Source organism: Narcine bancroftii, chromosome 13 (assembly GCF_036971445.1).
Source record: "Narcine bancroftii isolate sNarBan1 chromosome 13, sNarBan1.hap1, whole genome shotgun sequence".
NCBI lineage: Eukaryota > Metazoa > Chordata > Chondrichthyes > Torpediniformes > Narcinidae > Narcine > Narcine bancroftii.
Window position 1 is genome coordinate 2,562,810 of NC_091481.1, and position 27,927 is coordinate 2,590,736.

The following is a 27,927-nucleotide window of genomic DNA, read 5'->3' on the forward strand; positions in this document are numbered from 1 at the left end:
TCCGATGTGGAGGAGACCACAACAAGAGCAATTAAAAAAAGGTTGGTCAACTTATATTTAAGCACAGCAGATAATACAATAATGAAACAAAATGGTAGGGTGTGGTGTTACAGTAAGTCAAAGAATACAGTGTTTGGAAGACAGAGTGGGGGTTTCGAGTAGACCTTTTTGGGACATCATGTGGTGTTCATTGATAATGATTTTATTGTCGTACACATTATACAATGTACATATACAGCTGAACAGTTTATTAAAGGAAGAAACTATAATAGTAAAACTAATTAAGTTAAATTCAAGATACAACAAATACATTAGATAAAAAAAATTTTCCTGGTGTAAAGGAGTGATTTGCAATAGTCCATGATGACTGGATCAAGAGTTTGATCTATGCCTCAGTCGGATCTTCTCGCATCCCATCAAGTCCAAGGTGAAAACACCACTCTATCTATAAACTCATCATTGAAATAATTTGGATAGTTAATAAAGAGGATCCTCAAAACAACTGAGAAGATCATGTTGTGAACATACATGACATCACATACAACCCTCAGATTCTTTTTTCTGCGGGCCAGGCAAAATTTCCACTCAATACACTATATTCCAGCAAATATATGCCTACAAAAGAGAGAAATGGACCCACTTACACTGACCCACTAACTTTCAAACTGGATATCCCTCCTGGGACCTGGGTGTGATGACTAGGTCGTTGGTGCAGGATGCACCTTTCAAATCGCAGCCCGATCAACCTGATAAATTGCCATCCAGCGATTTAAGGGGGATCCCACCCCTATTATGAAGTGGTGAGTGATCTGACTTTCTGTGATATTTAATCAGTTGCTTCCATTTCTGCAATGACGTGCATCTCGAGCTTCTAATGCAATCTCAATGCAGAAACAGCTTAAGAAAACATAGTTCTTTTCAGGATTTGATAACCAAAGGCAGTAGTTGTCCAAAATGTACCACACAACTGTGTATTCCTGGAGGATTGGTTAATGACATCATTAAAACTGTTTCAGCTTTGCTTCTGACACCTTGAAACCCTGAGTTCCAAATACAGTACTAGTATTAGTAAATCCAGTTTTAACTCAAACCCTGAAAGAAGCCCTTACATAAAAATCATTGTGATGGTAACCCCTGCCCCCTCCCTCCACCATCAGTTGCTCCCCCAATCAGTCACACCCCCCCTCCAGCGACGTGCCACTGCTGCAAATGGGGGGTGGGGAGTGGTTGCTTGCTACCGTGACATGCAGCTCCGGTTTGCAGCATTGGAAGTGCAGGTGTTTCTTACCCATAATCACCCACACCACTGGAACTGCTCTGGCAACAACCTCTCTCCCTGTTCGCGCCCCACCCTTTTCACTGATGTCACCTGAGTAACCAGGTTGGCCATTTCTCCTTTCAAACTATCAGAGCAGGACACCCAGTTAAATTTTATTAGGTTCCCTGATCACCTCTAAGGTAGGTCAGGGACCCGGTTGGGTTCTGATCAGGTTAATTCGGTTGGACCCTTTCAAATCTCTGTGCAAATTGCCTGGTTCACTCCATTTTACATGGGAGTATGTAAGGGCTTAAAGTGGGTCAGTGTATGAGGATTTGTGTTAGTGGGTCAGTGCACGTGGGTCCATGTTAGTGGGTCAGTGTGAGTGGGTCTACATTGATTGTAAAAATACGATGCTGGAGAAACTCACCAGGTCAAACAGTGCCCTTTATAGAGCAAAGATAAAGATACAGAACCGACGTTTTGGGCTTGAGCCCTTCATGAAAGGAGGGACATTTGTTGTACAGGCTTAGTGGATCAAAGCGACTGGTTCCATGCTCCATGACCATGACTCCATGACCATGCAATGAGCTATCCACTGCAAAATCAATTTATGAATGCTGCTCCATGGACCTGCAAGTAGAAGACTTTCAATGTTATTGTTATCAATTTTAATTGCAATAAAATTCATTGACTGAGAATGTTTGCACCTTCTGACAGAACTTCCTTTCATAATTGAAAATTCCCAATTTTATCAAACAGGAATAAAACCATAAAATAGTGCAAGCTGAGCCATAAGTAAAAATTGAGATAAAAAGATAAATAAAGCATATTTATTTTTGCATTTGGAACATAATGTACTGTACTTAATGAATAATTAATTCAAGTATATGGGGAACGGGCGGGTAAGTGGAGCTGAGTCTATGGCCAGATTAGCCATGATCTTATTGAATGGTGAAACAGGCTTGATGGGCAGAATGGCCTTCTCCTGCACCTGTTTCTTAGGTGTTACCATAATATGATACCTTTTCATCTACTTTGTGATCATGTATGCCCTCCTTGAGCTCAGCATCCCTTTCCCAAAGAGTCGAGATTTGCATTTTTTAAGTTGTTTTTTATGAATGACATACTTGAAGATCAACATTGAAAACTAATAATGGGTTTTCAGACTAAACGAGATTTTTAAACCCTGACCACTGGAACAAAGGTTAGAAATTTCCGTTTCCAAAATGATTGTTTACAGTTAGAAGCCATCTCTGCTGTTAAATGTTTTGAATTTTATGTAAATTTAAGCTCTGTTCTGATTGCTGAGCTGGGCTAAACAAGATAACAGTTTGCTGCTCCATCCATGGCTGTGAATCTTCTCCGCCTGTTGGAAAGCCCAGTCTGATTTATAAACAAACAAGGCTGTGAAGGCTGCTACAAAGCAGTCTCCACTGACCTCCCTGCTGCAGACGTAATGACGGATTGGTGTGTTTCTAACGTCTGAGTTTGTCTTGGGTATGGTGAGCACTTCATCGTATATATTATATCCCAATATTTGTTCATTCACATGTACCAATGGTACGTTCATTGCATGCAAACATTCCTCCATTTTGGTAAACATCTTTCATTAAATTTTAATGTGACTAAAACCCTTACTTGGATGCATCATTATATTCCTTTTGCTTCTACCCTTGTGAATTTAGAAATAAGAACATCAGAAATGGGAGAATGTAACCTGCTCCCATTCAATAAGGTCATGACTGTCTGGCTGTGGACTCATCTTCACTTACCCGACTTTACCCCATAACCCTCAATTCCCCAATTTTTCAAAAATATGAAAGGTTCCATTATTGTCATGTAATACTAAATTTTAAAAATATAACATACATTAAATTCTTTAACTTTTGTCCACCATAAGGCAGACAGAGAGTCGCCACTTTGTCCAATGCCCCTCACAGGAACCCACAACACCTGGTGTTCCTAGGTGGTTTCCCCCTCCAAATACTGACTAGGCCTAAGCTTGCTTAGCTTCCGAGATCAGACTTGGGCATATTCAGGCTACGAGGTTTCCAATGCATTTAATGAAGCAGCCTCTACTGTTTCATTGGTCAAAGAATTCCACAGAGAAATAGCTTGTTCCTGGCCTTGAAACCTTTCATGGTTTTGGCTGTGTTGAAGTGCCCACATACATGGCTCCCTTTTGAACGTTTGTGCTAACTTGAAATGAATTGGACTGTGCTGTGGCCAAAATGGCCATGAGGTGATGATCCACTCACACCATTTACTGGGAAGGTTGTGGATCCAATTCCCACTCCGGATGTTTGAGCACAAAAACTAAGGCTGATGCTCCCATTAGGACGAGACGGAGAAATTAATTTTGAGTCTGTTGTCTTTTTAGGTAGGTACTAAAGATCCTGCCACTCCATTTTAAAGCAAAATATAGATTACATAACAGTGTGTCTGGTCATTCGGTCCAATAATGGATGCAAGCATTTATGTTCTGAATGGGCTTCCTCTTGTCTATCCCTATTTAAATCCTTCACCATTCCCTGATGAGCCTCCCCTTAAGTTCATTGGTTCTATTCAGTAGTGTCTGTCTTATAATGGTGACCTCAGGAAAATAACAAAACTCCAGAGGGTTGTTAGCTCTGTCAGCGACATCATGGGCACCAGACTTCACTCCATCGAGAACATCTACAAGAGACGGTGTCTTAAGAAAGTAGCCTCAATCCTCAAAGATCCCTACCACCCAGGCCATGCCCTCTTCACACTGCTACCAACAGGAAAAAGGTCCAGAAGCCTGAAAACGAGCACTCAGTGGCACAAGGACGGCTTCTTCCCCTCTGACATTGGATTCCTGAATGATCAGTGAACCCAAGACACTGCCTCACTTTGATTTTTCATGCATTATTTTTATTGATTTTGTAAGTTTGTTTATATAAAGGTTTGCCCTGTGATGCTGCTGCGAAACAATGAATTTTGTGACTTGTTCATGACAATAAATTCTGATTCTGGTTACGTTCTCCTCCATTTGGAGAAATACTCTGTCCATATTGTTATGTTGCAGACCAGTAACAATGGAAATTCACAAAGGCAGTGTTATTTTTTCCATTTAAAACACTATTTATAATAACTACTAATAATATAACACATTAGTCAAATCAAAATCAAGTATGTGTGAATGCGTGTGTTTGATATCCAAACCAATACAGCTTAGCCACAATTCTGGAAAGTCATTCTAAAGTTCAGTCTTAGAAATCCATTGTCAAAACACAGACCTTTAAACTGATGCCCGGAAGTAATCACAAAGGAGATGGGAGAGACTGAGAGACCCAACTGCCGAAAACTCACGAATCCATGTCTCGTTTCTTCTAGAGAAATATCCTTTTGTACAAGCGGTTGTCACAACTCCCCTTTTCTTTGCATAGGGGAAGCTCAACGCGAGACTTCCATGATGCTTCCAAAACCTTGGTGCGGGTCAACTGAAGTGACCTTTCCTTGGGTCACGGTGGGATTCAATAATTCCTCTGACAGGGAGAATCATTCATTATCACACAGAGTCATTCCTGCTCCACGTTCGATGAGATGGCCACTGGTCAATAATATGCTGTTTCTTTCAGTTTTCCACTCACATGACTCCCTCACTATCTGTCTCCTGACTCAAACGTCTTGACCCATTTGTCCCTGTGGATGCCCAACTGAGTCCCTCAAGCTTTTCGTTCAATTATCTTCTGAGTTCTGGAGTCAACCTTTATGCATTATAAAAGCAGATTATTGCTGGTGATCACATTGCTGTTTATGGGATCTTTCATGCACATAATAAATTTTAATTTAGACATATGGCATAGTGGCCCACAAGCCCATGCCACCCAATTAACCTAAAACCCCTAGTATGTTTTGAAGGGTGGGAGGAAACCAGAAAAATATCCATGCAGACATGGGGAGGGGAGAATGTGCAAACTCCTTACAGACGGTGTGGAGTTTGAACAGCTACGCTAACCGTGCTGCCCTACATTGTTGCTTCTTTTCTAGTATTACAATAGTGACTAAAGTGCCAAAGTTCTTCATTGAATGTGGGGCGTTCTGGAGCAGACTGAAAGTGAAAAAAGGCAGGTGCTAAAAATCTGAAATAAAATCAGAAGATGCTGGAAACCTTCAGCAGACAATTTAGCACCTATGGAGAGAGAAACAATGAATGAATGTTTCAGGCCAAATCTCTGACCGATTTGCTGATGGTCAGCTATTTGAATGATGTCACATCAACAACATTGCACTCAACGTTAGTAAAACCAAGGAGGTGATTGTAGACTTCGGGGGGGGGGGGGGCGATTCAGGAGGGTTTGCAGTGGAAAGGGTTAAGAACTTCAAGTTCACGGGTGTCAACATCTCTGAGGAACTGTCCTGTGGCCTCCATGTTGATGTAATCATGAAAAAATCTATACTTGCTGAGGAATTTGAGGAGATTTGGTAGGTCACCAAGAACTCTTGCAAATTTCTACAGGAGTACCATGGAGAGCATTCTGACTGGTTGCATGACTCTCTGGTATGGAGGTGCCAATGCACAGCTCAGGAAGAGGATATAGAGGGTTGTGAACTCATCCAGCACCATCACAGGCATCAGTCCAATTCATTGAGGACATCTACAAGAGGCAGTGCCTTAAGAAAGCAGCCTCTATCCTCAAAACCTCCACCATTCAGGCCATGCCCTCTTCTCACTGCTGCCATCAGGAAAGAGATACAAGAGCCTGAAGATGAACACCCAGCGGCACAAAAAGAGTTTCTTCCCCTCCACTGTCTGAATGGACAATGAAGCCCAGACACCACCTCACTTTACTTTTCTTTCACAAATTATTTTTAGCACTATTTGCACCTGTAATGCTGCCTCAAAACAACAAATTTTGTGGAATGTTCATGACAATAAATTCTGACTCTGATCTCCATTTTCTGCTTTTACTTCGGAATCTTCTGAATTGGGATGAATAAGATGCTTGAGTGAAACACAAAAGTCTGCAGATGCTGTGATTCTGTTAAAACACAGAAATGCTTTTCAGTATCCATAAGAAGCAAAGATATATCGCTGACGTTTTGGGCCTGGGCCCTTCTTCAAGGAATAAGCAGAATGAGCCAGAGACAGGAAATCTCCAAAAGTCTCCAAATTCAGACGGTTCTGGCTGGGGGAGGAATCCAGACCCACAAAAGGTATTCATTGGTTATGATAAGAGGAGAGGAGAGAATTGATTATGGTCATGCGAAAGGAAACAGGGAAAAGGGAGAGATGGAGCTGGGAGAGGTGATGGGGGAAAAATGAGGGGGAGTTTAATGAAAGCCAGAGAATTATTAATGCCATCCGGTTGGAGGGGCCCCAATCAGAAGATGAGGTGTTGTTCCTCCAATTTGCGGGTGGTCTCAGTCTGGCAGTACATGGACAGACATGTCATCAAGGGAATGGGATGGGAAATTGAAATGGATGGTCACTGGGAAGATCCACACTATTGCAGCAGACAGAGCCAAGGTGATCGGCAAAGCAATCTCCCAGTCTTGAGTCCAGTCTCTCTCATGTAGAGGAGACCACAAGGGGAGCACCGGATGCAGTAGACGACCCCTGAAATGTTGCTTCATTTTGAAGGACTGTTTGGGGCCCCCAGTGGTGGAGAGGGAGGAGGTCCTCCCTCTCCTTGCCTTGATTTTAGATGAATGCTTATTCGTCTAAGTTCAAGGCAACCTTTTCCTTGCAATCCAAGCGATGTGCATTGAAAGCCACTTCCACAATCCAAAGTAACGTATCTGAAACTGAGGATCCGTCCAGAATAACCAAGGGAAGTTTCGTGGGGGGGGGGGGGGGGGGGGGAAGTTAACCACAAGAACACGCTGATTGGGTTTTCTCAGAGGAGAGACGTGATTGTCTGGCACCCTGTAGGAGGGCGCTGATTGGTTGGGGCCGACTGAGACCCGATTGGCTCACCCTCTCCGCTTGGAGTATCAACTTCATTCATAATCAATGTGTGCACCCGACAGCTGGGAGCGGCGAGTGGGCATCTCTGCGGTGTGCAAGCGGCCGCTCTCCTTAAAGGGGGGAGCAAACTCCTTCTCAAGCAAGTTCTGGCCACAAGCAGTAACTCCCCCCCGATACCATGATTATCTTCCCGCTGTTCGCCCTACTCGTTGCAGATGATATGATCGCCCCAGCGTTAACGTGTCAGTTCCCCACGGACTGGAGACCCCTGAGCGAAGGATGCAGGGCTGAGCTGGCAGAGATTATCGTCTATGCTCGGGTGCTGGCCATCCACCAGGATATGTACAGCGTGTTCAACTACCTGCCGTGGCAGTACGAAGCCAGTCTCTTCTACTCTGCCGAGATTGAGACGCTGTGTGACCAAGCGTGGGGCAGCATGTTGGAAGTCCCCAGCGGCTCTCGCCTGAATCTCACCGGCCTTGGTTACTTCTCCTGCCAATCTCACACTGTTCTGGAGAACAATAGCTACTTCTTCTTCCTCAGGTAACGAGACAATGCAGAAGAAAAATGTGTTATTTCTAAAACATCCATCACCATTCTTCCAATGTCACCATTACACCTGGTCTTGAGTGGTGTATTGAATAGTCTGCAAACGCTGTGATTTTAGTAAAAATACAGAAATGCTGGAGGAACTCAGGTGGTCTCGCACCACCATAGGAGGTAAAGATAAATCACCAACGTTTCGTGCCTGAGCCCTTCAAGGTGTAAACAAACCAGCAGGCAGGCGTCTGAATAAAGACTGGAGAGAGAAAAGGGGAAGAATGGGAAGGAGAGGAGTCCAGACCAACAGACAAAAAGTGTTAATATGATAAGAGGAGAGGTGAGAAAAATTTTTGGCTCTGTGAAAGGAGAGAGAGAGAGAGAGAGCTGGGGTTGTCCAGATAGGTTAAACCAGGAAGAACGTTCCTGACATTGGAGAGGTCCAGAACAAGGGGGTCACAGTTAGAGATGGGGAAAGGCATTGAGGACTGAAATGAGGGCAGATGTGAACTTGTGGGACTCCCTGCCATACAGTTGTTGAGGCTGGTTCATTAAATATACTCACAAGGGAATTGGATGTGGCCTTTGAGGCTAAAGGGATCCAGGGGTCTGGAGAGAGAGCAGGATGAGAGGACTGTCGATTGGTCAGGTGCTATTGTATTGAAAGGTGAAGCAGTATTGAAGGCTGAATGGCCTTCTCCTGGTCCATGAGTCTAGATAAAGGGCCTGACCCTAAACATTTGACTGACTCTACACTGGACAACAATTTTTTTTGAAAGGTTTGGTTCCTGAAAAAAAAGGGGTATATGATAGACTGAACACAAAGATAATTTCAGATTTGCTGTAGGAAGTTGGAGAAACATTAATTAACTTTGATTGAATTTATCATGTTTAATAGCTTAATGATGCTGACACATTGTGTTAGTTCAACCGACCTAAAAATGCTTCGCTGCTGATTTTCGTTTGTACTCAGCATCTGATGCCTCTCATGTCAGTGTCCAACAATAGTCGGCCAGCGTTGATGGATTCCAGTTGCCCTGATACTGCTTTTCCATGGTGGCAATGTCCTGGTAAAACCTTTGACCATGTTGTCACTGACTGCACCAGGATCAGCAGGGAAGAAGCCCCAAGTGCGAATACAGAAAATGAATTTTCAATGACATGTTGTATCTCATGGTTTTGTCTGCTTGAAATATGACAGGAAATCACAAAAATAGGTTATGTCTAAAAAACAGTACATGATAGGGAGATTTTAAAATGATTTTCATGACTAGCAGCCCAAAATTCATAAAATACACCCAAAAGTGTTCAGGAAGAAAAATCTTAGTTGTCCAGTGTTATTTCTCTCCACAAATGCGACTTGACCTGCTGAGTCCCTCCAGCTTCTCATCGTTGGCTCAAGATGCCAGCATCTGCAGTTCTTGTAACTGAGAATGCTATTTTGAAGATACCATGTTAGGTGTAACAGTACAGAGAATGAATAGATCTATATTTTTTGGTGGTTAGAAGAGTAAGGGTAATCTTATTGAAACATCCAAGCTTCTGCTGATTGGCTGATCCTGCTATGATAGGTCCCCTCCTATGGGAATTCAGAAATAAGGTTAAAATGGGAAGGGGAAAGAATTAAAAAGGACCTGAGAGGTAACTTTCCCCACACAGAGATTGGTGGGTATATAGAAAGATTTGCCAGAGGAGGTGGTAGAAATGGTCACAATTACAGTCATGCGCTGCCTAATGTCTGTTTGGGCAATGTCCAACCGCCTATACATTCATGGTCCAATAGGTTATAATAGAGTTCATAAATCCTGATTGGAGAATGGGATGTAGCAGCTTCCCGCACGCAACATGTGTCTCTCATGTCTCTTGTATACAAAGCGATTGTGCTGCCAGGTATATAATGGTACAGTACATATATAATCTAGAATACATATGACTTGATAATCACAATAAAGGTTTATGTTATTATAATATGGTGTTTGCACAATGTCCAAATAGCATATATCACAGAATGTATTGTGGACATCAAGTGACGCAAGACTGTACAATGTTTAAAAGACATTGAGGCAGATATATGCATAGAAAGGTTTCGAAGGATTCGGGGAAAATGCAGGCAAATGGGACTAGCTTGGGTAGACAGCATGGATGTGATGGGCTGAAGGGCCTGTTTACATTTTGCAAAACTCGATGACTATGAAAATGATGAAGCTCCTTTCAACATTAACTCTTGTTAACAATGTGCACACAAGGAGTTGTGGAAATCCCATTAAAACGTTTAGCGTAAGCTATCCAGGAAGACCTGAAATTGTAGTTTAATGCATTCTGTATCCCTAATCTTTAAATAATTGTATACCTTTTTGCTTCTGGTGCATGTCCCAAATTTTACCCACCCACCTACAACTTTTGCCGGAGTTTACCGTTTTCAAATCAGAGTTCTAAACAAATTTTACAAAAATATTAAAGCCCAATTTCTTCACATAAGAATGTACATGATCTTTTCAAATGTTTCTCCAGTATATTAAGTAGTTATCAATTCTAACCCTAACCCTAATGTACAGTAACAGAACATTTAAGTGCAGGCCATGCAGCCCATCTTTTATTTTTGATGACTCGTTTTCCTCATTCTTACTCAAGTTGATTATCCAAAACAAAAATGAAAGAAAAAAGCCACAGTGTGCTAGTCTCCCTCTCTCTGTCATCCTTCACCCCTCCCTGGTTCACCCATCCTCTACTGGTCCCCATCCAACCCCTCCCACCCTGACCTCATTATACTGGCTAACTCTCAAGTCTCAATTCAAGTTTACTGTCATCTGATTGCACAAATACAACCCAAGGAGACAGCATTCTCCGGTCCTTGGAACAAAACACACAGACACACAACTAGGAATAACACACACAGAGAAAGTTATATAAATGCAGGACAAGTATTTCATCTATGTGGTGCACTTGGCTTTATTCGACATAAACTTCCACAGAGCCAGCTGTGAGGAGAGCTGCTGTAAACTCTGAGAATGACTTCGAAGGGTCGGCTCAGGCTTATAATCCCGGGGGATGATTGACACCCGACCGGGTGGGGCTTGGTCTATTCAGGTCATCTGATTGACAGCTGACCAGGTGCTGTCTTGTCCCCATGCTCTTCTGCAGGTCTTGAGGTTGCCCCCTGCAGTAGGCCGGTGGTGTACCACCGGCATTCTATATAAATAAATATTGCTTTGTACATATGAGAGTCTCAGATGGTCCGTGTGAGCAGTTCCTTTGGTCGTTCAGAATTCTCACTGCCCGTGGGAAGAAGTTCTTCCTCAGCCTGGGAGTGCTGGCTCTGATCCTCCTGTATCTCTTCTCCGACGGGAGCATCTGGAAGATGCCGTTTGCAGGGTGGAAGGGGTCCTCAATGATTTTGAGTGCTCTCTTCAGACAATGATCCTGGTAGATCATGTTGATGGGGATGGGGGGGTGGGGGGGTGGGGGAGGGAGACTCCAGTGATCCTCTCTGACGCACTTATGGTCCTGTGGATTGACCTCCGATAAATTTCTGTGCAGAAACCGAACCACACTGTGATGCAGCCGGCCAGGGCGTTCTCGATAGAGCTCCTAATGAAGAGTGTCATAATGCTGGCCGGTAGCCTTGCCTGCTTCAGTCTTCACAGTGGCTCCCTCCCGCTCTCTCAGTTTATATGAAGGATTCTGACCTGAAACGACTGTTCTTTCTCTCCCACTGATGCTGCTTGATCTGCTGAGTTCCTCCCAGAGATTGCTTTTTTTGCTTCAGATTCCAGCGTCTTGTGTGTCCCGTGCTGTTTGCTTGAATTAGGTCAATAAAAGACGCACACAGGTCTGCCACCCTGCTCTTCAATCTATATCCAAATACTGTTTAAATGGGAAGAGGGTTTCTGTCTTCACCACCCTTTCAGGCAGTGAGTTACACACCCCTATTTCTTCACCATGACCTAGCCCTTTAACCAATCATTTTAAATTTCTGCTGCCTGGCTTTTGGCACATTGCTAGGGGAAGGAGAACACGATTCAGTCCTCAATGAGGGCTCAGCAGTGGAGAGGGTCAAGAACCTCAAATTCCTGAAGCCTCCATGTCAAAACAATGACAAAGAAGGCTTGCCAGCGGCTATACTTCATGAGGAGTTTGAAGAGATTCGGTATGTCACTGAAGACTCTTGAAAACTTCTACAGGTAGAGAACATTCTAGCATGGAGAGTATTCTGGCTGGTTGCATCATTGTCTAGTACAGAGGTGCCAACGCTCAGGACAAGAAAACACTCCAGAGGGTTGTTAACTCGGCCTGTGACATCATGGGTACCAGACTTCACTCCATTGAGGACATCTACAAGAGGCAGTGTCTTAAGAAAGCAGCCTCTATCCTGAAGGATCCCCACCACCCAGACCATGTCCTCTTCATTCTGCTACCATTGGTTAAAAGGTACAAGAGCCTGAAGATGAGCTCTCAACGGCACAAGGACAGCTTCTTTCCCTCTTCTATCAGATTCCTGAATAATCGATGAACAACAGACACTGCCTTACTTTGACTTTTCATGCAATAGTTTTATTTTTATTTTTTGAAGGTGGTTTATATTGACTGTTTCTGCTGTGACCCTGCTGCAAAACAGCAAATTTTGTTACTTGTTCATGACAATAAATTCTGATTCTGATTTGATCCTTCCTATTCAATCCCCCTAGACTTCTCACAGTTTTAAACATTTCAATGATACCCCCCCCTAGACTTCTCACAGTTTTAAACATTTCAATGATACCCCCCCCAGACTTCTCACAGTTTTAAACATTTCAATGATACCCCCCACTTGAAGAGATGCCTTGGTCGGCATTGACTAGTTGTGTCAAAGGGCCTCTCCCTGTGCTGTGTATCTCCATTCTCAGCCTGGAGATCTGTTTGTAGTGATATTAAACTTGACCCGAACTGTCTTTCCAAGCAGGACTACCTTGGGACCAATCCAAATTCGACCTGACCATGATCTTTTCTGTAATTACAGGAAGGATGAAGAGGCTTGGAAAGGGTACAGAAGAGATTTACCAGAACTCTGCCTGGATTAGCGGGTATGAGCTCTAAGGAGAGATTGGACAAACTTGGCTTGTTTCCTCTGGAACGTCGGAGGCTGGGGGGAGACCTGATGGAAGTTTATAAAATTATGAGAGGCAGTCAGAATATTTTTCCCAGAGTAAAAAAGTCACAAGAGGACATGTGTTTAAAGGGAGAGGAGGAAAGTTTTTAAGGAGTAAAACTCCAAGTCTGCAGACACAGTGATTGAAATAAAAACACAATGCTGGAGAAACTCAGCTGGTCAAACAGTGTCCTTTATGAACCAAAGATGCATAAACAACACTTTGGGCTTGAGCCCTTCATCAAAGTATGTGTTTTTAAGGAGATGTGTGGGCAAGGTTTTTTTTACACAGAGTGGTGGGAGCCAAAAATAAGCTGCCGGGGAGTAGGGGATATAATAGGAGCATCGAAGAGGGTTCCAGATAGACATGGGAATAGGATATGTTTCATGTGATCATGGCCAATCTGAACCACATCTGGGCCTGCTCCCCACTACACACAACTCTTGCTGTAAACAGAACATCTCAGGCTGGTTGCTGGAGGGCGAGTACGCTCCACTCATTCAAACTTCCTGACCTGGAGAAAGCCCTGAGCTGGACCTGGCTCAGATGGGTCCACCCAACCAACCTGACCACAAACAAACGCCGACTGGGCTGGGTGACAGTGCTGACTCAGCATCTCTTCTCTTGCCTCTCCACAGCTACAGTTCTCCAGCCCCAGGAACATCTTTGTACATCTCCTCTGAACCTGTTCCAATCTCCTCTGGTGCGGGGGAGCCTTTGCCTTAGAATATTACCACACAGAGTGTGGCTATTTGACCCATCATGTCTCTGCTAGAGTTCTCTGTCAACTATGCCTCACTTTCCCCAGACATCTGCACATTTTCTCTCTTCAATTATTTATCGACCTCCTTTAGAAGTTTTAAGCTGAAACTCTTTCCATTGCATATTCAGGCCAAGTATATCAGGACACCATTTCATTCTCTGGGTGGACAGGAAGGATTTGAGCAAATAGGACTAGCCCAGGATACCAACTTGGTTGACATGGACAAGTTGGGCCAAAGGGCCTGTTTCATGCTGTGCCAGTGATGCATACTTCCTCCTTCCAAGATGTTTTTTTTTATCGTCGTGTTCTAAAATAGAAAATATATTACAATGAAATGTCCTTTAGTCTACCATAAGGCAGGCAAATATTCACTATCAGTAAAAATTGCCCAGTTCCCCTTACAGCCAGTGAAATAGAAGTAAAAGAAGATTCCCCCAGAGTCAACGAGTGTCCGTGGATTCGCCTCCAGTGCTGCTGCAGCCCCGCAGCCACACAGACTTCAGTCTGAATCATCTGCCGAGCTTAAGATGTACATCTCTGACGTGACCAGGAAGCCTCCTGGAGCTCTTGCATCCCGATTCCTATTTCTTGTACCCCTTCAGCCAGTCTTGAGCCATTCTCCAGCAGTCCTTAGCCCAGAGTGAGTCCCTTGATTGCAGTTGCCTGCAGCCTGTGTGGGTTTCTCTCCTTGAGACACCAACAGTCCAAAGCCTGTGTGGTCTTCAGCCTCAGAGCTCCCACCGTGGTCACTGACCCTCCGATTAAATCCATGTCACATTGCTGCAGATGCAGGAATCTAAAGCCAAACGCAATTTGGTGGAGGAACTCTGGGTTGAGCAGAAATCCGTGGGGAACAAAGAAAGGGCGATGTTTTCAGCTGCAACCTTCGTCAAGACTGGTTAAAGTCTGGTTACAGCTCGAAAAGGCGAACATTCATTTTCTGTGCTTTGTATTTCTTGCTGTATGAGATGTCTAACTGGACTGCTCGCCAAACAAACTATCCCTGCTGCTTGGTTCATGCAACATTTATTCCTTTCCTCCCTCTGGAGCTGCTGCTTAAACTGCTGAGTGTAAGAATGTGGAACACAGAACATTTCAGCCCCTTTGGCCCACGATGTTGTGACAACTTGTATTTTTAGACATACAGCACAGTAATGGGCCCTTCCAGCCCATGAGCCCATACTGCCCAATTAACCTACACCCCCAGTACGTTTTAACGATGGGAGAAAACAGAAGCCCCCAGGGAAAACCCACACAGATACGGGGAGAATGTTTAAACTCCTTACGGACGGCGCAGGATTCAAATCGTATTTCACTCTACACCAGGTCTGACCTGATAAAGAGTAGATTTGGATGGCGTAGCAGTTAGTGCAGCACCTTTACTGTGCCAGCGATCAGGACTGGGATTCGAATCCTGCGCTTTCTATAAGGAGTTTGTATGTTTTCCCCGTGTCTGCATGGGTTTTTCCCGGGGGCTCTGGTTTCTTCACACCATTCGAAATGTACCGAGAGTTGTAGGTTAATTGGGTGCATTTGGGCAGCACAGACTTGTGGGTCGGAAGGGCCTGTTACCGAGTTGTATGTGTAAAGTAAAATAAAATTAAAAAGAAAAAGAATCCCATCAGGATGGGACTCTGCTGTCGGGTTACACCTGGAGTCCAGTCCTGTACCAGCAACCATACCCAAGGCATCACAGACTTGCTGCTTGATGAATGCATGTCCACATCTTTGTTTTCCATTGCAGTAAAACCCCCAGGTATCCTGGACTCAAGGGGATTGGTAGATGCCAGATAAGTGAATGTGCAAGTTGCTTGGACTGATTGCACCTTATGTGGATTGGCAAACAGACCGCTGGGGGGCGCCAATTTCAAACATTGGTATTTTTTTACCTATTTATTTTCCACGATATTTTTTTGCCGGTTACTTGAATTCTGGGCAATGAGGATTTTACTGTGTATGCTTTTTGGAACCCGGACTCTGCTGCTTAAGCAAACATTTGTAACCCTACTCTACTGACCTTGAGAAGGAGCTGGTAGTAATCCTGGTAGTGTTCCCTCAGTCCTGTAGGGAAGGGAGTTCCAGAATGTGATGCTGTTCCAGTGCCATTGACTGGGGTTCGAATCTGTCGCGATCTGTAAGGAGTTTCTACATTCTCCCCATGAGTGTACGTGGGTTTCCTCAGGGTATTCCAGTTTCTTCCCATCCTTCAAAACGCACGGGCTTGGTAGGTTATTCAACAGCAATGGTTTCATGGGCCAGAAAAACTATATAATTAAGATTAAAAAAAACCCTTGGATACAGCAACGACAAAGGAATAGCGATTCCTAAAATTTATCTCTGTCTATTGAAGAAGTCTCTACTTGTCCCTAACTGGAAAGACCACTTCCCTCTTGAAGACTGAGTTTCCAACATCCCACTCAGAGATCACTGATTCTGCATCAATTTGTCAACCCTTTCATGAGAGTGTGACTCCAAGTTGTACCTTCAAGTAGTGGTGTTCTAAGCATCTATTGCCCTGGTTCCTCTTGCTGGTTCAGGTCTGGGAGCATGCTGTAAATCCTCTTCAATGTATTTCCACACAGAGTTGTAGTTGTCGAGGACAGAATAACATCTATGCTAACCTATACTACTCCTATTTGCCTGCATTGGGTCTGTACAAACGTATTCTTTATACCTTCAGCTGCCTTAACATTTTGGATAGAAAAGGTATCTTGTAGCTGAGCCAAATGGTGCAGTGGTGACATTGTCCTTCAGAAGTGGGACAACGTTTTGTGAAGGTGCACATTGACACGCATGAGATGCAGACAATCGGTGGCCCCATTCTGAATCTGATTTCAGATAAGGTGGGAGATGATCTGTGGGGCAATAATTCAACACAATCCACTATTTAAAGAAAATTTGTCTATCTACAGGATCAAATTGCATCCTTAAGCTGCTCTGTTTGTTATTCTTTGTTCTACAGGTCTAGTTACTATTCATACCTGGTTGTCTTGTGAACACAGTGAGAGTCAGCCATGCATATTTGACTGGAGCCTCCGAGAGATGAGATCTGTGCAGTGCCGAGTGCCCATTTTCCTGATGAATGTTTGTCACCAGCTGCGGTTTTATGATGATCTAAAAGTTTTCTGATGTTGCAAGGAGCCAGATTTATTGAATTACATATTCCATCTTGCACAATACCTTTGAACTAGTGACCTCTGTGTTGCTATCACAGACCATAATGACCGAGAGATGAAATTCAAAGCAGTGAATTCTGGTTAGCATCTGGAAAGGGAGGCTGAGGAGAAATTAGAACAGAGAATATTACAGCACATTACAGGCCCATTTGGCCCTCGATGTTGTGCTGACCTATATATTCCTACCAAGGTTTCAAGTTGATGAAGTGTTGGCTTGTGATCGAGAGATACAGTAGTCTATCCCTGGAATGTTGTAGGCTAAGGAGAAAGCCGATGGTAGTTTATAAATTCACAAGAGGCATTGATAGGGTGGACAGTCAGAATCTTTTTCCCAGAGTCACATGAGAGAGGACATGTGTTTGAAGTGAGAAGAGGAAAGTTTTTAAGGATATGTGCAGCCAAGGCCTTTTTTGCCCAGAGAGTGGTGGGTGTTTGGAACAGGCTGCCAGGGATAATGGTGGACCCATATGATAATAACATATAAGAGTCTTCCAGATAGACAGAATCAGAATTTATTGTCGTGAACATGTCACAAAATTCATTGTTTTGCAACAGCGTCACAGGTGCAAAATTTACTATAAATTACATTTTCCAAAAAAAAATTAGTGCAAAAGTAGAGTGAAAATGAGGTAGTGTCTGTGGTTCAATGTCCGTTCAGAAATTTGATGGTGGAGGGAAATAAGCTGTTTTTGTAATATAGGGTGATAATTTTCTGGCTCCCTTCCTGATTGTAGCAGTGTGAAGAGGGCATGGTCTGGGTGCTGGGGGTGATTGAGGATAGAGACTGCTTTCTTAAGACATCATCTCATGTAAATGTTCTCAATGGAGTGAAGACTGGTGCTCATGATGGCGCTGGCCAAGTTCACAGCCCTCTGTAGTCTTTTCCTGTTGTGTGCACGAATATGTAGGGAATGGAGTTAGATACATTATGTGCAGGCATCAGAGTTGTAGTTTAATTCGGCATCATGTTCAGTACAGACATTGTGGGCTGAAGGGCCTGTTCCTCTACTGGACTGGTCTATGTTTTCTTTTCTATGTCTAAGGCAGTCCAGGTTGCAAGATAACTTGCTTCCACACCAGTTCCGCATGTTCTGAAGTGGCTGATCAGGCCCATGTAGACCTGAGAGGGACTGGTGGAGCTGATTGGATGGGATTTCTGGGAAGTTGTGCCCTCATTCTGTTGTCCCACTCACCTCCCACTAATGCTGTCTGACCCAATGAGTCCCTCCAGTCAATTGTGTGTTTGCCTATTGCAGGGGATGTTGGTTTGAGAGAAGACTCTGCCAACAGATTTGGGGGGTTTTGTCATTTATGCCTCAATACCCAAGGCCAGCCATTGTCAGCGAGGGCCCTACTACGCACCACCACCACCACCCCCCCCCCCCCCCACCTCCGGTGGCCACAGTACATATAAGGGGGCCATGGACTGAAATCATAAAATATTTTATGTTTTTTTATGTTGTCGGTAGGAGAGAAGTACAGAAAAAAAGACATTTAAATGACTGCTTCACATGGAAGAAGGCCCATAAACTTTGAGCAGAGTCAAAAGGGGGCTATAGACTGAATGGCTGAGCTCAGCTATCCATTCTGGAGTGGAGGAATCACTGCTGTTCAAAAGTACATAAACTTTGAGCTGGGACTGAGGTCTCTCTTCTTTGCAGGTTTACTCAGTGTAGTGGGGGATTTCTTCATCAAAGTCTGCTTTTGATGAAAGTTGGCTCCCTATGTGTGGGAATTAGTGCTCTTCCTTGTCGGATATTATCATGGACTTGATGTCAAACGCTGGTGTTGTGTGGCCGTTTGAGTTGGGAAAGCATTGTCAAAACCAGCAACCAACCAAGTAAGCCAGCATCTCTACTTTCTTAGAAGATGAAAGAAGTTCAACATGATCCCCACTCAACAACTTCTACAGATAAGCTGTGGAGAATGGAGATGCATCACCGTGGGGGACAGGAGCTGCTTTGCTCAAGATGGGAAGCTGCAGAAAATGGCAAAGGCAGCTCAGACCATCATGCATACTCCCCTCCCCCTCCACGGACTCGTAGATCTTCTGCCACTCAGGAAAAGCAGCCAACACACTGAAGGGCCCATCACATCCTGGACACACTCTCTTCCAATGAGGAGAAAGAAGGCTCAAGAGTATGAAATTGGCACCAACAAGCTTAAAGACATCCTTCCACCCCCATCCCCACAGCCATAAGGCTCATGAATGAACCCCACAACAGTGATCTTGCTTGGTGCTGATTGATCATATTTGATTTGTCATCCTATCCCGTGTATTTGCATTCTTGTTCTACTTTACATGGGTGTATGAATGTTAGAGATAGCTTGTTAGTCAGCTTGCGGAAGATTCCTCACTGTACTAGATATTTTGTGGTGGCAGAGTTCGTGTAGCAGTTGGGGCGATAACTATTACCATGCTGGCGACCTGGGTTTGAATCTGGTGCTATCTGTTCTCCCTATGTCTGAGTGGGTTTTCCCCGGGTACTCCAGTTTCCTCCCACTATTCAAAACATTGGGTGTAATTGGGTAACACGGGTATAAATAGAGCACATCGGAGTCTACAGTGCTCTAACCATATAACCATATACGGAGCAGAATGCTGTAAATAAAAAATAAAGCTCAGCTAACTTAAACAAAAAAACTATCAATTCATTATCTGGTCTTGGGCAAATGCTATTAAATGCTTTCCTTAAACAATTAAATTACATTTCTGAAATGTGTTTTAATTATTTTCCTGAAAGTATAATATCAATAAATTTGAATTGAAAGTAGATACTCAGTGGGTCAATCAGGATCTGTGAGGAAAGAAACCGTTTACTTTTCAGTTCTTGCTTTCAACAACAAATTGACCAGTTTTGCAGTGGATCTTGGCACAGTGACAGAAGCAATATTGAGTCAACGTTGATTTTTGTTCTTGCGTTAGCTCCAGGGAGGTATTTAAAATTTTAAAATTTAGTAATACAGCATGGTAACAGGCCATTTTGGCCCACAAACTGATACCACTCAATGTTTCAAATGGTAGGAAGAAACCAGAGCCCTGGGGAAAACCCACACAGACATGGGGAGAACATCTATAACTCTTTATAGACAGTGCTGGAATCGAACCCCGGTCCTGATTGGTGGTGCTGCAACAGCTTTGCACTCACTGTTACATTAACTGTGCCACTCCAGAAGTGGCTAAATGTGTGAAACACAAGGATCACAGATCTCGAGCTGCTGGAGGGGCAGCATCTATGGGGAGAGATGGTCACCCAACATTTTGGGTCGGGATCCTTTATTGAGATTATAGCAAAAAATGTGGTGATATTATACAGGGGGAAAGAAACCGTGGAGGACTGAAAGGTGATGGGGTATTGGACAGAAGGTGTGATGTGTCTCCCTGATTATGCCTCAAGAAAGCACCCAGTACATCAGTCAAGGCTCCGTTTATTGTCACATAATAATATATTAAAAATGCAATGTACACGATGTACAGTAAAACCCCTGATATCCAGAATTCAAAGAACCAACAAAAAAAATCAAGGAAAATAATTAGATTAAAAATACAGAAGTTTAAAATTGGCAATCCTCACTGTTAGTTCGCCAGTCACGCAACACGTAATCTCAAGCAACTAGATAATTTGCTTATCCAGCATCTTTCAATCCCCGTAGGTGCTGGATACCAGGGAGTTTTACTGAACTTCAACTTTTGTCTGCCTTAAGACAAACAAAGAGTCGACATGACTATTGTCGGCACCCAAAACAACAGGAGAAAGAGAAGTTAAAGAGAGTCCCTTCAGAGAGGCAGAGTGCCTGTGGATTCACCTCGGTGAATTGTTGGTCTTATTGATGCAATATGAGTATTGTATTACAATCTTGCATGAAATATTTTTTTAAATCTTCTTAGCTGGTTTACTTTATCACAGGGTGAAGGAATGTATTACTAGGAATATTTGGCATTTTTACTGTTTTTTGCAATCTGTTATTGATAAAACTATTTTATTTTTATTTTTGCAGAATGGATGACAATTATAACATACTTCCACATGGAGTTAATTTTCAGGATGCTATTTTTCCAGACACCACAGAGAACAGGAAGATGTTTTCGAGTTTATTCCAATTCTCCAATTGTACCCAAGGTCAACAACTCCAAACTTACACAGCGGACTGGGAGATCCAAGAAGATCACAGGGTAAGGCTGACACCTGCTGGTCATCTCCATGGGTTATTCAGACACTGTCGATTCTCTCTCTGATAATAACATTTCTAAATTATCATTATTGGAAGAGAGCCAATAAGTGTCCCATTTTAACATTTCTTAACCATAAATCTGAATACTAATATATTTTTATGGAAATTTAACCTTCTTGATTGAGTATGCAAGGATTAAAGTGAATCAGCAGAAATGGTTTGAAAGAAGGTATTGGATATCAAGTCAAGTTTATTGTCATCTGATTGGACAAGTACAACCTGACAAAACAGTGTTCTCCAGCCCTTAGGGCAACACACAACCAGACATAACACATATACAGACAAACAATACATAAGCAGGACAAGTATTCACATATACAAAGAAATAATTAAATATAGCTTCAGAAGTGTAAGAATCTCGGAGGGTCCGTGTGAGAAGTTCCTTGGGTCGTTCAGCGTTCTCACTGCCCGTGGGAAGAAGCTGTTCCTCAGCCTGGCGGGGCTGGCTCTGATCCTCCTGCATCTCTCCCCCGACAGGAGCAGCTGGAAGATGCTGTGTGCTAGATGGAAGGGGTTCTCGATGATTTTGCTTGCCCTCTTTTAAACCCTGGTATACCCTATTTAGGATTTTAACATTTTTTTCTGTTCAGTTGACAGTTATTCAGTTCCAAGCTTCATGTTGATTGCTTAAATACTGCATGCTGAAAGAAATACAGGAACATTAATCAGTCGCTGGCTTTGAATTGTAAGAAATGAATTGTGTGAGTGATTAATTTGTGTTGCAGTCGGCTGCGAATTAGCCTCAATATGAGGACAAAACAAGATGGATGAATGTGGTTGCTGAAACAGCTGGCATATATCTGAACTCCAGCGGGTTCCGAGACATCGCCACCTCCCCAGCAGTCCTCCCCACTTTCCACTGCACTGAGGAACAATGCCTTAACTAGGTCACTCTTTTGCTGATCAACAGGAGTGGTTCAGTGTGAACTCCACAGATTCACTGCTCTCTGGGAGAAGCAGTTTCTCTTCATCTCTGCCTTAAATCTCCACCCTTGAATCTTGATGTTATGTCCCCATAGTTTCACCTGCCACCTCACTGCTATTCTATCAATTCCATCATAATTTTATAAGCTCCATTAAATCCTCTCAAACTCCAATGAGTACGGTCCTGGACGACTCAGTCTCTCCTCATAAGCTGATCGCTTCTTCATCTTCAGAATCCACCCAGTGAACCACCTCGGCACCTCTCCAAAGTCAGTATAACCGTTCTCAAGTAAGTAGACCAGAACCATGTGTAAGAACATCAGTGTGGCCACCTTTTTTAAAAAAAAGGATCAAGCCCGAAATGTCGTTGATATATCTTTCCCTCCTACAGACGTTGCGAGACCTGCTGAGTTCCTCCAGCATTTCTGTGTTTTTACTAAATCGGAACATCTACAGACTTTAGTGTTTTATTCTAGGTATAACCTCACCAGTACCCTGTACAGTTCCAACAGAACCGCGTTGATTTTAAATTCAATCCCTCCAGGAATGAAGGCCGGGTCCCATTCCCCTTGTTTACCTTTTGTGACTCATGTACACATTAGCTCTGTAATCTCTGGAGTATAGTAAAAAGAAAGATGCTCATATAATATTCTGAGGGATATTGTCAGAGAAGATCTGATGTGGGGATGGAGAACCACCAAACCAGAGTGAGGAGACACTGACCTAGGTGTGAGGAGAGAGGGATGTAAAGTCTGCATTCCTGGAGGGTGAATCTTTAATCTTTCATTATAATTCAAAATGAGACAGATATTTGGACTTGAATCAAACTCCAATTATCTGGCACACTCCGGACTTTGGTGGTGACAGATTGGTACATTTTCTGGACTGTTGAATGTTACTCCATACATCTTTATTTTCCTTGTTTTAATATGTTACTCAGTAGAATGATAATTTTCCTTGGGAACCCAGTAGTTTAATGGAAAGGTGGCAACATTAAAGGGAGCATGGGGAATGGGGAGTGTAGAGGGGCTGTGGGGAGTGTGGAGGGTGTGTGTGGGGAGTGTAGTGGGGGTATAAAGGGGGTGTAGATGTGTGGGGGTGTAGAGGGTGTGTGAGAGATTAGAGGGAGGAAGGGTGGGGAGTGTAGAGAGAGAGTGGGGAGTGTTTCTCACACGTGCAGGATGGTTGAAAGGCAGGCAGACTGGATTGAACACTACATTTGATGAGTGCAGAGATTGAAAACTTAGCTGAATGGTGCACCAACAACCTCGCACTCAATGTCACCAAAACTAAGGAGCTGATTGTAGATCTCAGGAAGGGAAAACCTGAGGTATATGATCCAGTGATCATTGGGGGATCAGAGGTGGAGAGGGGGAGCACATTTAAGTACTTGGGAGCCACTATCTCGGGGATCTTTCCAGGATTGCATCGTGAAGAAAGCACGTCAGTGCCTCTACTTCCTTAGGAAGTTTTGTATAACATCAGAAACCCTGGCAAATTTCCCTCGATGTGTGGTGAAAAGAATGCTGACTGACTGCATCATGGTCTGGTATGGGGACACCAATACCCCTGAACAAAAAGCCCTGCAAAAGGTCATGGACACAGCCAAGGACATCACAGGCAAAATCCTCCACATCATTGTTAACATCTACAGGGAACGCTGCCGTTAGAGAGCAGCAGCAATCATCAAGGATTCACACCACCCCCCCCCCCCCCCCTCCCAGCACATGCTCTGTTCTTGCTACTGCCATCAGGAAAGAGGTATTGGTGCCACAAGACTCGCCCCACCAGGTTCAGGAACAGCTGCTCCCCCTCCACCATCAGACTCCTCAACAACAAACTCAATCAGGGACTCATTTAAGGACTCTGACTTGTGCACTTTATTAGTGCAAACAGTCAGTTTGCTTACATTTCTTTACCCGTGTACATTGAGTCCATTTTTTTTTTGCACTACCAATAAGTGATAATTCTGCCTGGCCCACAGTAAAAAGAATCTCAGGGTTGAATGTGATGTCATGTATGTTCTGATAATAAATCTGAATCTGGTTGGAGCCACATTTAAACTCTTTTTATTGGTGTCCTGGGGAGAAGGGGAGTGGGTTATAAACAAGATGTTCATTGGAACATTTTGGGGAGCTCTCTTTTCAATTCTTTCTCAGTATGTTCACATTGAATGCCAAAGTTCCATAAAATTGATATTGATGAATAAATAAGCATAAAAAACATTGAAAAAAACAAGTAAATATATAACCAAAGAGGAATCCAGAAGAGAATGAACAGATTAAATGTTCAGGACACAAATCCAATATTATCTCAGTTTGAACATAGGAACATAGGAAGTAGGAACAGGAGTAGGGCAAAAATGGCCCATCGAGCCTGCTCCACCATTCAATACGATCATGGCTGATCTAATTTATGACCTTACTCCACCTACCTGCCTTCTCCCCATATCCCCTAATTCCTCTATCATGTAATTTGTATTCTGCAATGTGATTGAACTTTATAAACATGGTGAAATCTATAACCTAGAATATCTGAGAAGTATTAAGTACCAGAAGCACCATGAAAGTCTGCAGTGGAAGTGGAACGCATAATTTGGTTGATATTTTCTATTCTACACACCAGAGATAGGGTGGCATGCATAGTGTAGAGGTTAGTGCAATGCTATTACTACTGATGCAGGGTCTGGAGAAGAAAAAAATCTGTAGGCTGCGCCATTATTCCCTGGAGCACAGGAGGATGAGGGATCTGATAAAGTTATGAGGGCGTGGATAAAGTAAACTCTTGCAGTCTTTTCCCAGTGTGGATGGTTTTGGAACTTGAGGCATGGGCTTAAGGTAAGAGGTTTAAGAAGGAACAGAAGGGCAAATGTTTTTACTCAGAGGGTGGTCCATATCTGGAACAAGATGCTGGGGGAAACTGGAGGTGGGTGAAATTACCACATCCAGAAGAGATTTGTACAGAGTTAGGGATAGGAAGGGTTTAGATGGGTATGGACCAAATGCAGGGGAATGGGACTAGCCCAGAATGCAAACCCTATATCAATACTTCACTGGGTCTTGATAAAGGGTCTCGACTCAAATCGTTGACTGACCCTTTATCACCACGATGCTGCCTGACTCGCTTGAGTCCCTCAAATAGCCTGTCTAATTTGATTTTGATCACATTGTTTAAATGCCATGGTGGTCTATCTTTAATGTTGAAACCACTGGGTTATTTGGGAATAGAATGCAGCAAGAAGACTTACTTTAACAAGGATGTGATGTGCTCGCGGACCATTTGGTCTTTTCACATGGTTTTCAAAAGCTGGGAGTTTCCAAAATGCTCAAGGCAGCTGGTGCAGGTCTGATAAGACCCGGGGCTCTCAACTGCAGCTCATTCCTGTCCTGGGTTACATTTGTGTCAATCACGCGATGGTACCAATCAGGATGTTTACAGAACAAATATTTTTGTTTGTAGGCAGGAATAAAGTCAGGATGACATGACCTTTAAACTGTGCTTTATTAACGACCCATGTCACAAATCCATTTAGAACAAACACTGCCTACAGGATTAACAGATATACACTAATCTTCAGAGGGAAAAAAGGTTTTAAACACCACGTTAATTAAAGCTTTTGACCCCTGAGCAATAAGTATATAAGCATATGCTTATAAAAGTTCTTAATGTTTCCCAAAGGAGCGAATGATAAATTAGTCCTGAAAACAACTGCAAGAACTATCTTACATTTGAAATAGAAGTATTGTTTGAGGGTCTATATATGCAAGAATAATGTTTCTTTAAATGTAGCAGTGTTATTGGGATAATATGAAAAGACGTACAAAATAAATATCTTTCAATAATCAAAAGGCCCAGATCATTCTGTTCTACCCCTTCTCTGCAGCCTTACACTTCACTGAACTTTAGGTCAGCAGGTCAACATTTCTGATGAGCTTTGAAGGATTTAATTAAACATCTCACTGTGACTTCTCTGCGTTATCAATAGAGCATCTCAAAATGGCAGCTTCGGAAGCACAATGTCTATTCTAGTCTTTGGGAGATGATAAGTAATGGTATATTGTTGTTCTTGACTCTCTCTGTGGTCTCTTTCTGGAACTTCTTATGGTTCTACAACTGGCCAGAATCTCAGCATTTGCCCAATTGATGATGAGTTTATTTGTCATACACAATATACACTAAAATTCTTATTTGCTATAGCTGAACCCGTACTTGTAACGAAAAACTGTAATAGTAAAATAGAAGTTAAATGCATCAGACAGGGAATAAATGTTCCCAGTAATCCCTAGTACAAAAACAAATGACCTTGCAAACATACAAACAGTCTTTTTGTGGTGTCAGAGCAGTCCCTGATTAATGTGACAAAGAGGTTCCAGAGCCTGATCACTTTTGGAAAGAAACACCTCTTGAACCTGGAGGTACTGTCTTCAGGCTTCTGTACCTTCTGCCCCAAGGGAGCAGTGAGAAAAGGCTGTGACCAGGGTGATGTGGGTCCTTTATACCTTTGACTGCCTTCTGAGGCAACAGCTCACATAGATGTCTGGAGTGGATGAGAGGTCAGAGCTTTTGATGGACCTGGCTATGTTTGTTACCTTCTGTAGCCCTCTGGGTTACTTGAATTGCACACCAGGCTATGACACAACCAGTCAGTATACTGCCTACAATGCACCTGTCGATGTTTGATAGAAGGTCCTCACAGTTCTCAGCCCCACAATTCCCAGCAGTGGAAGGACCCTAACTTGTGGATGTTCCTCCATCTGTCTCCTTTAGCCTGTTGAATCTGCTCTAGATGGTTTCTAATGCTGCTGTGTTCTATCTGCTGTCCTCCACATGTGGTCCCATCAACTCGCTGTGCAATGGCAACAAAACTCCTCATCTTCTAAATTTTAAATTTACATTTTAATGCGACCAATTAACCTACCGACCTCGTACGTCTTTGGAGGGTGGGAGGAATCTGGAGCACCCGGAGGAAGCCCACGCAGTCACAGGAGGATGTACAAACTCCTTATGGACAGCAGCGGTTTTGAACCCCAACCCATTCACAATAGAGGAGGATTCATTTCTTGGCAAGAGAAACTCATTTCACCAAAAGTGAGCACATTTCAGTCCAATATCCAAGTTAAACAAAAACTTTCTGCTTGTTTTACAATTCATAAATACGTTGACTGTTCAAAAAATAAATGTGGTTATTTTACTTGGACTTCAATCTCAGCACATTTAAGTCAAGTCAATTTTATTGTCGTCTGATTGCACAAGCCCAATGAAACTGCATTCTCCGGTCCTTGGTGCAGGCACACAACTAGAGATAACACACATACAGACAAACAATACATATGGAGGATAAGTATTTAATCTATACTAATAAATAAATAAATAAATATTGTTTCATGAATATGAGAGTCTCAGAGGGTTATTGTGGTCATTCAGCATTTTCACTGCCCGTGGGAAGAAGCTGTTCCTCAGCCTGGAGGTGCTGGCTCTGATCCTCCTAGATCTCTTCCCCAATGGGAGCAGCTGAAAGATGCTGTGTGCAGGGTGGATTGATTTTGCATGCCCTCTTCGGACAACGATCCCTGTAGGTCACAACGGTGGGGGGGTGGTGGGATGGTGGAAGGAGACTCCGATGATCCTTTCTGCCAGTCTTATGGTCCTGTGGATTGACTTCTGATCCATTTCTGTGATGCAGCTGACCAGGACACTCTTGATAGAGCTCCTGTAGAAGGTTGACGTAATGGTGGCCGGTAGCCTTGTCCGCTTAAGTCTTCTCAGGAAGTGCAATCGCTGTTGCGCCTTCCTAACACTGAGGAGATGTGTTTCCTCGATATTGTGTATCGACAGAATTTTGACTTTATTTAATTCTAGTAAATACACAATGACTTTATATATAAGAAGAGTATATAGTAACAGCAGAGCATTATCAAAAGCAGCTCGGTGATGAAATGGTGCTGAAGCCGACAGAACCTGCAGTGCAT

The 27,927-nt window shown here is 43.2% G+C and overlaps 2 protein-coding genes and 1 long non-coding RNA gene across 3 annotated transcripts in view; 1 reads left to right on the forward strand and 2 right to left on the reverse strand.

Annotated features, from left to right (window-relative positions):
* Positions 1-1,815: 1,815 nt before the first annotated feature.
* The window catches only part of camk1da (calcium/calmodulin-dependent protein kinase 1Da), a 238,680-nt gene continuing 212,568 nt past the window's right edge, over positions 1,816-27,927 (reverse strand). The window contains exon 12 of the mRNA XM_069907465.1: positions 1,816-1,891. Within this exon, the coding sequence (XP_069763566.1) occupies positions 1,870-1,891 (22 nt within the window). The 3' untranslated portion in view covers positions 1,816-1,869. The remainder of the gene's footprint in view (positions 1,892-27,927) is intronic.
* Positions 7,245-27,927, forward strand: part of ccdc3a (coiled-coil domain containing 3a) — a 45,977-nt gene continuing 25,294 nt past the window's right edge. The window contains exons 1-2 of the mRNA XM_069907469.1: positions 7,245-7,739; positions 20,801-20,975. Of these exons, the coding sequence (XP_069763570.1) occupies positions 7,375-7,739; positions 20,801-20,975 (540 nt within the window). The 5' untranslated portion in view covers positions 7,245-7,374. The remainder of the gene's footprint in view (positions 7,740-20,800; positions 20,976-27,927) is intronic.
* LOC138747876 (uncharacterized) lies at positions 21,207-25,341 on the reverse strand. The gene is made up of 2 exons (XR_011347702.1): positions 25,206-25,341; positions 21,207-21,675 (listed from the first exon to the last, which is right to left on the reverse strand). It is a non-coding gene; the product is annotated as an uncharacterized lncRNA (long non-coding RNA).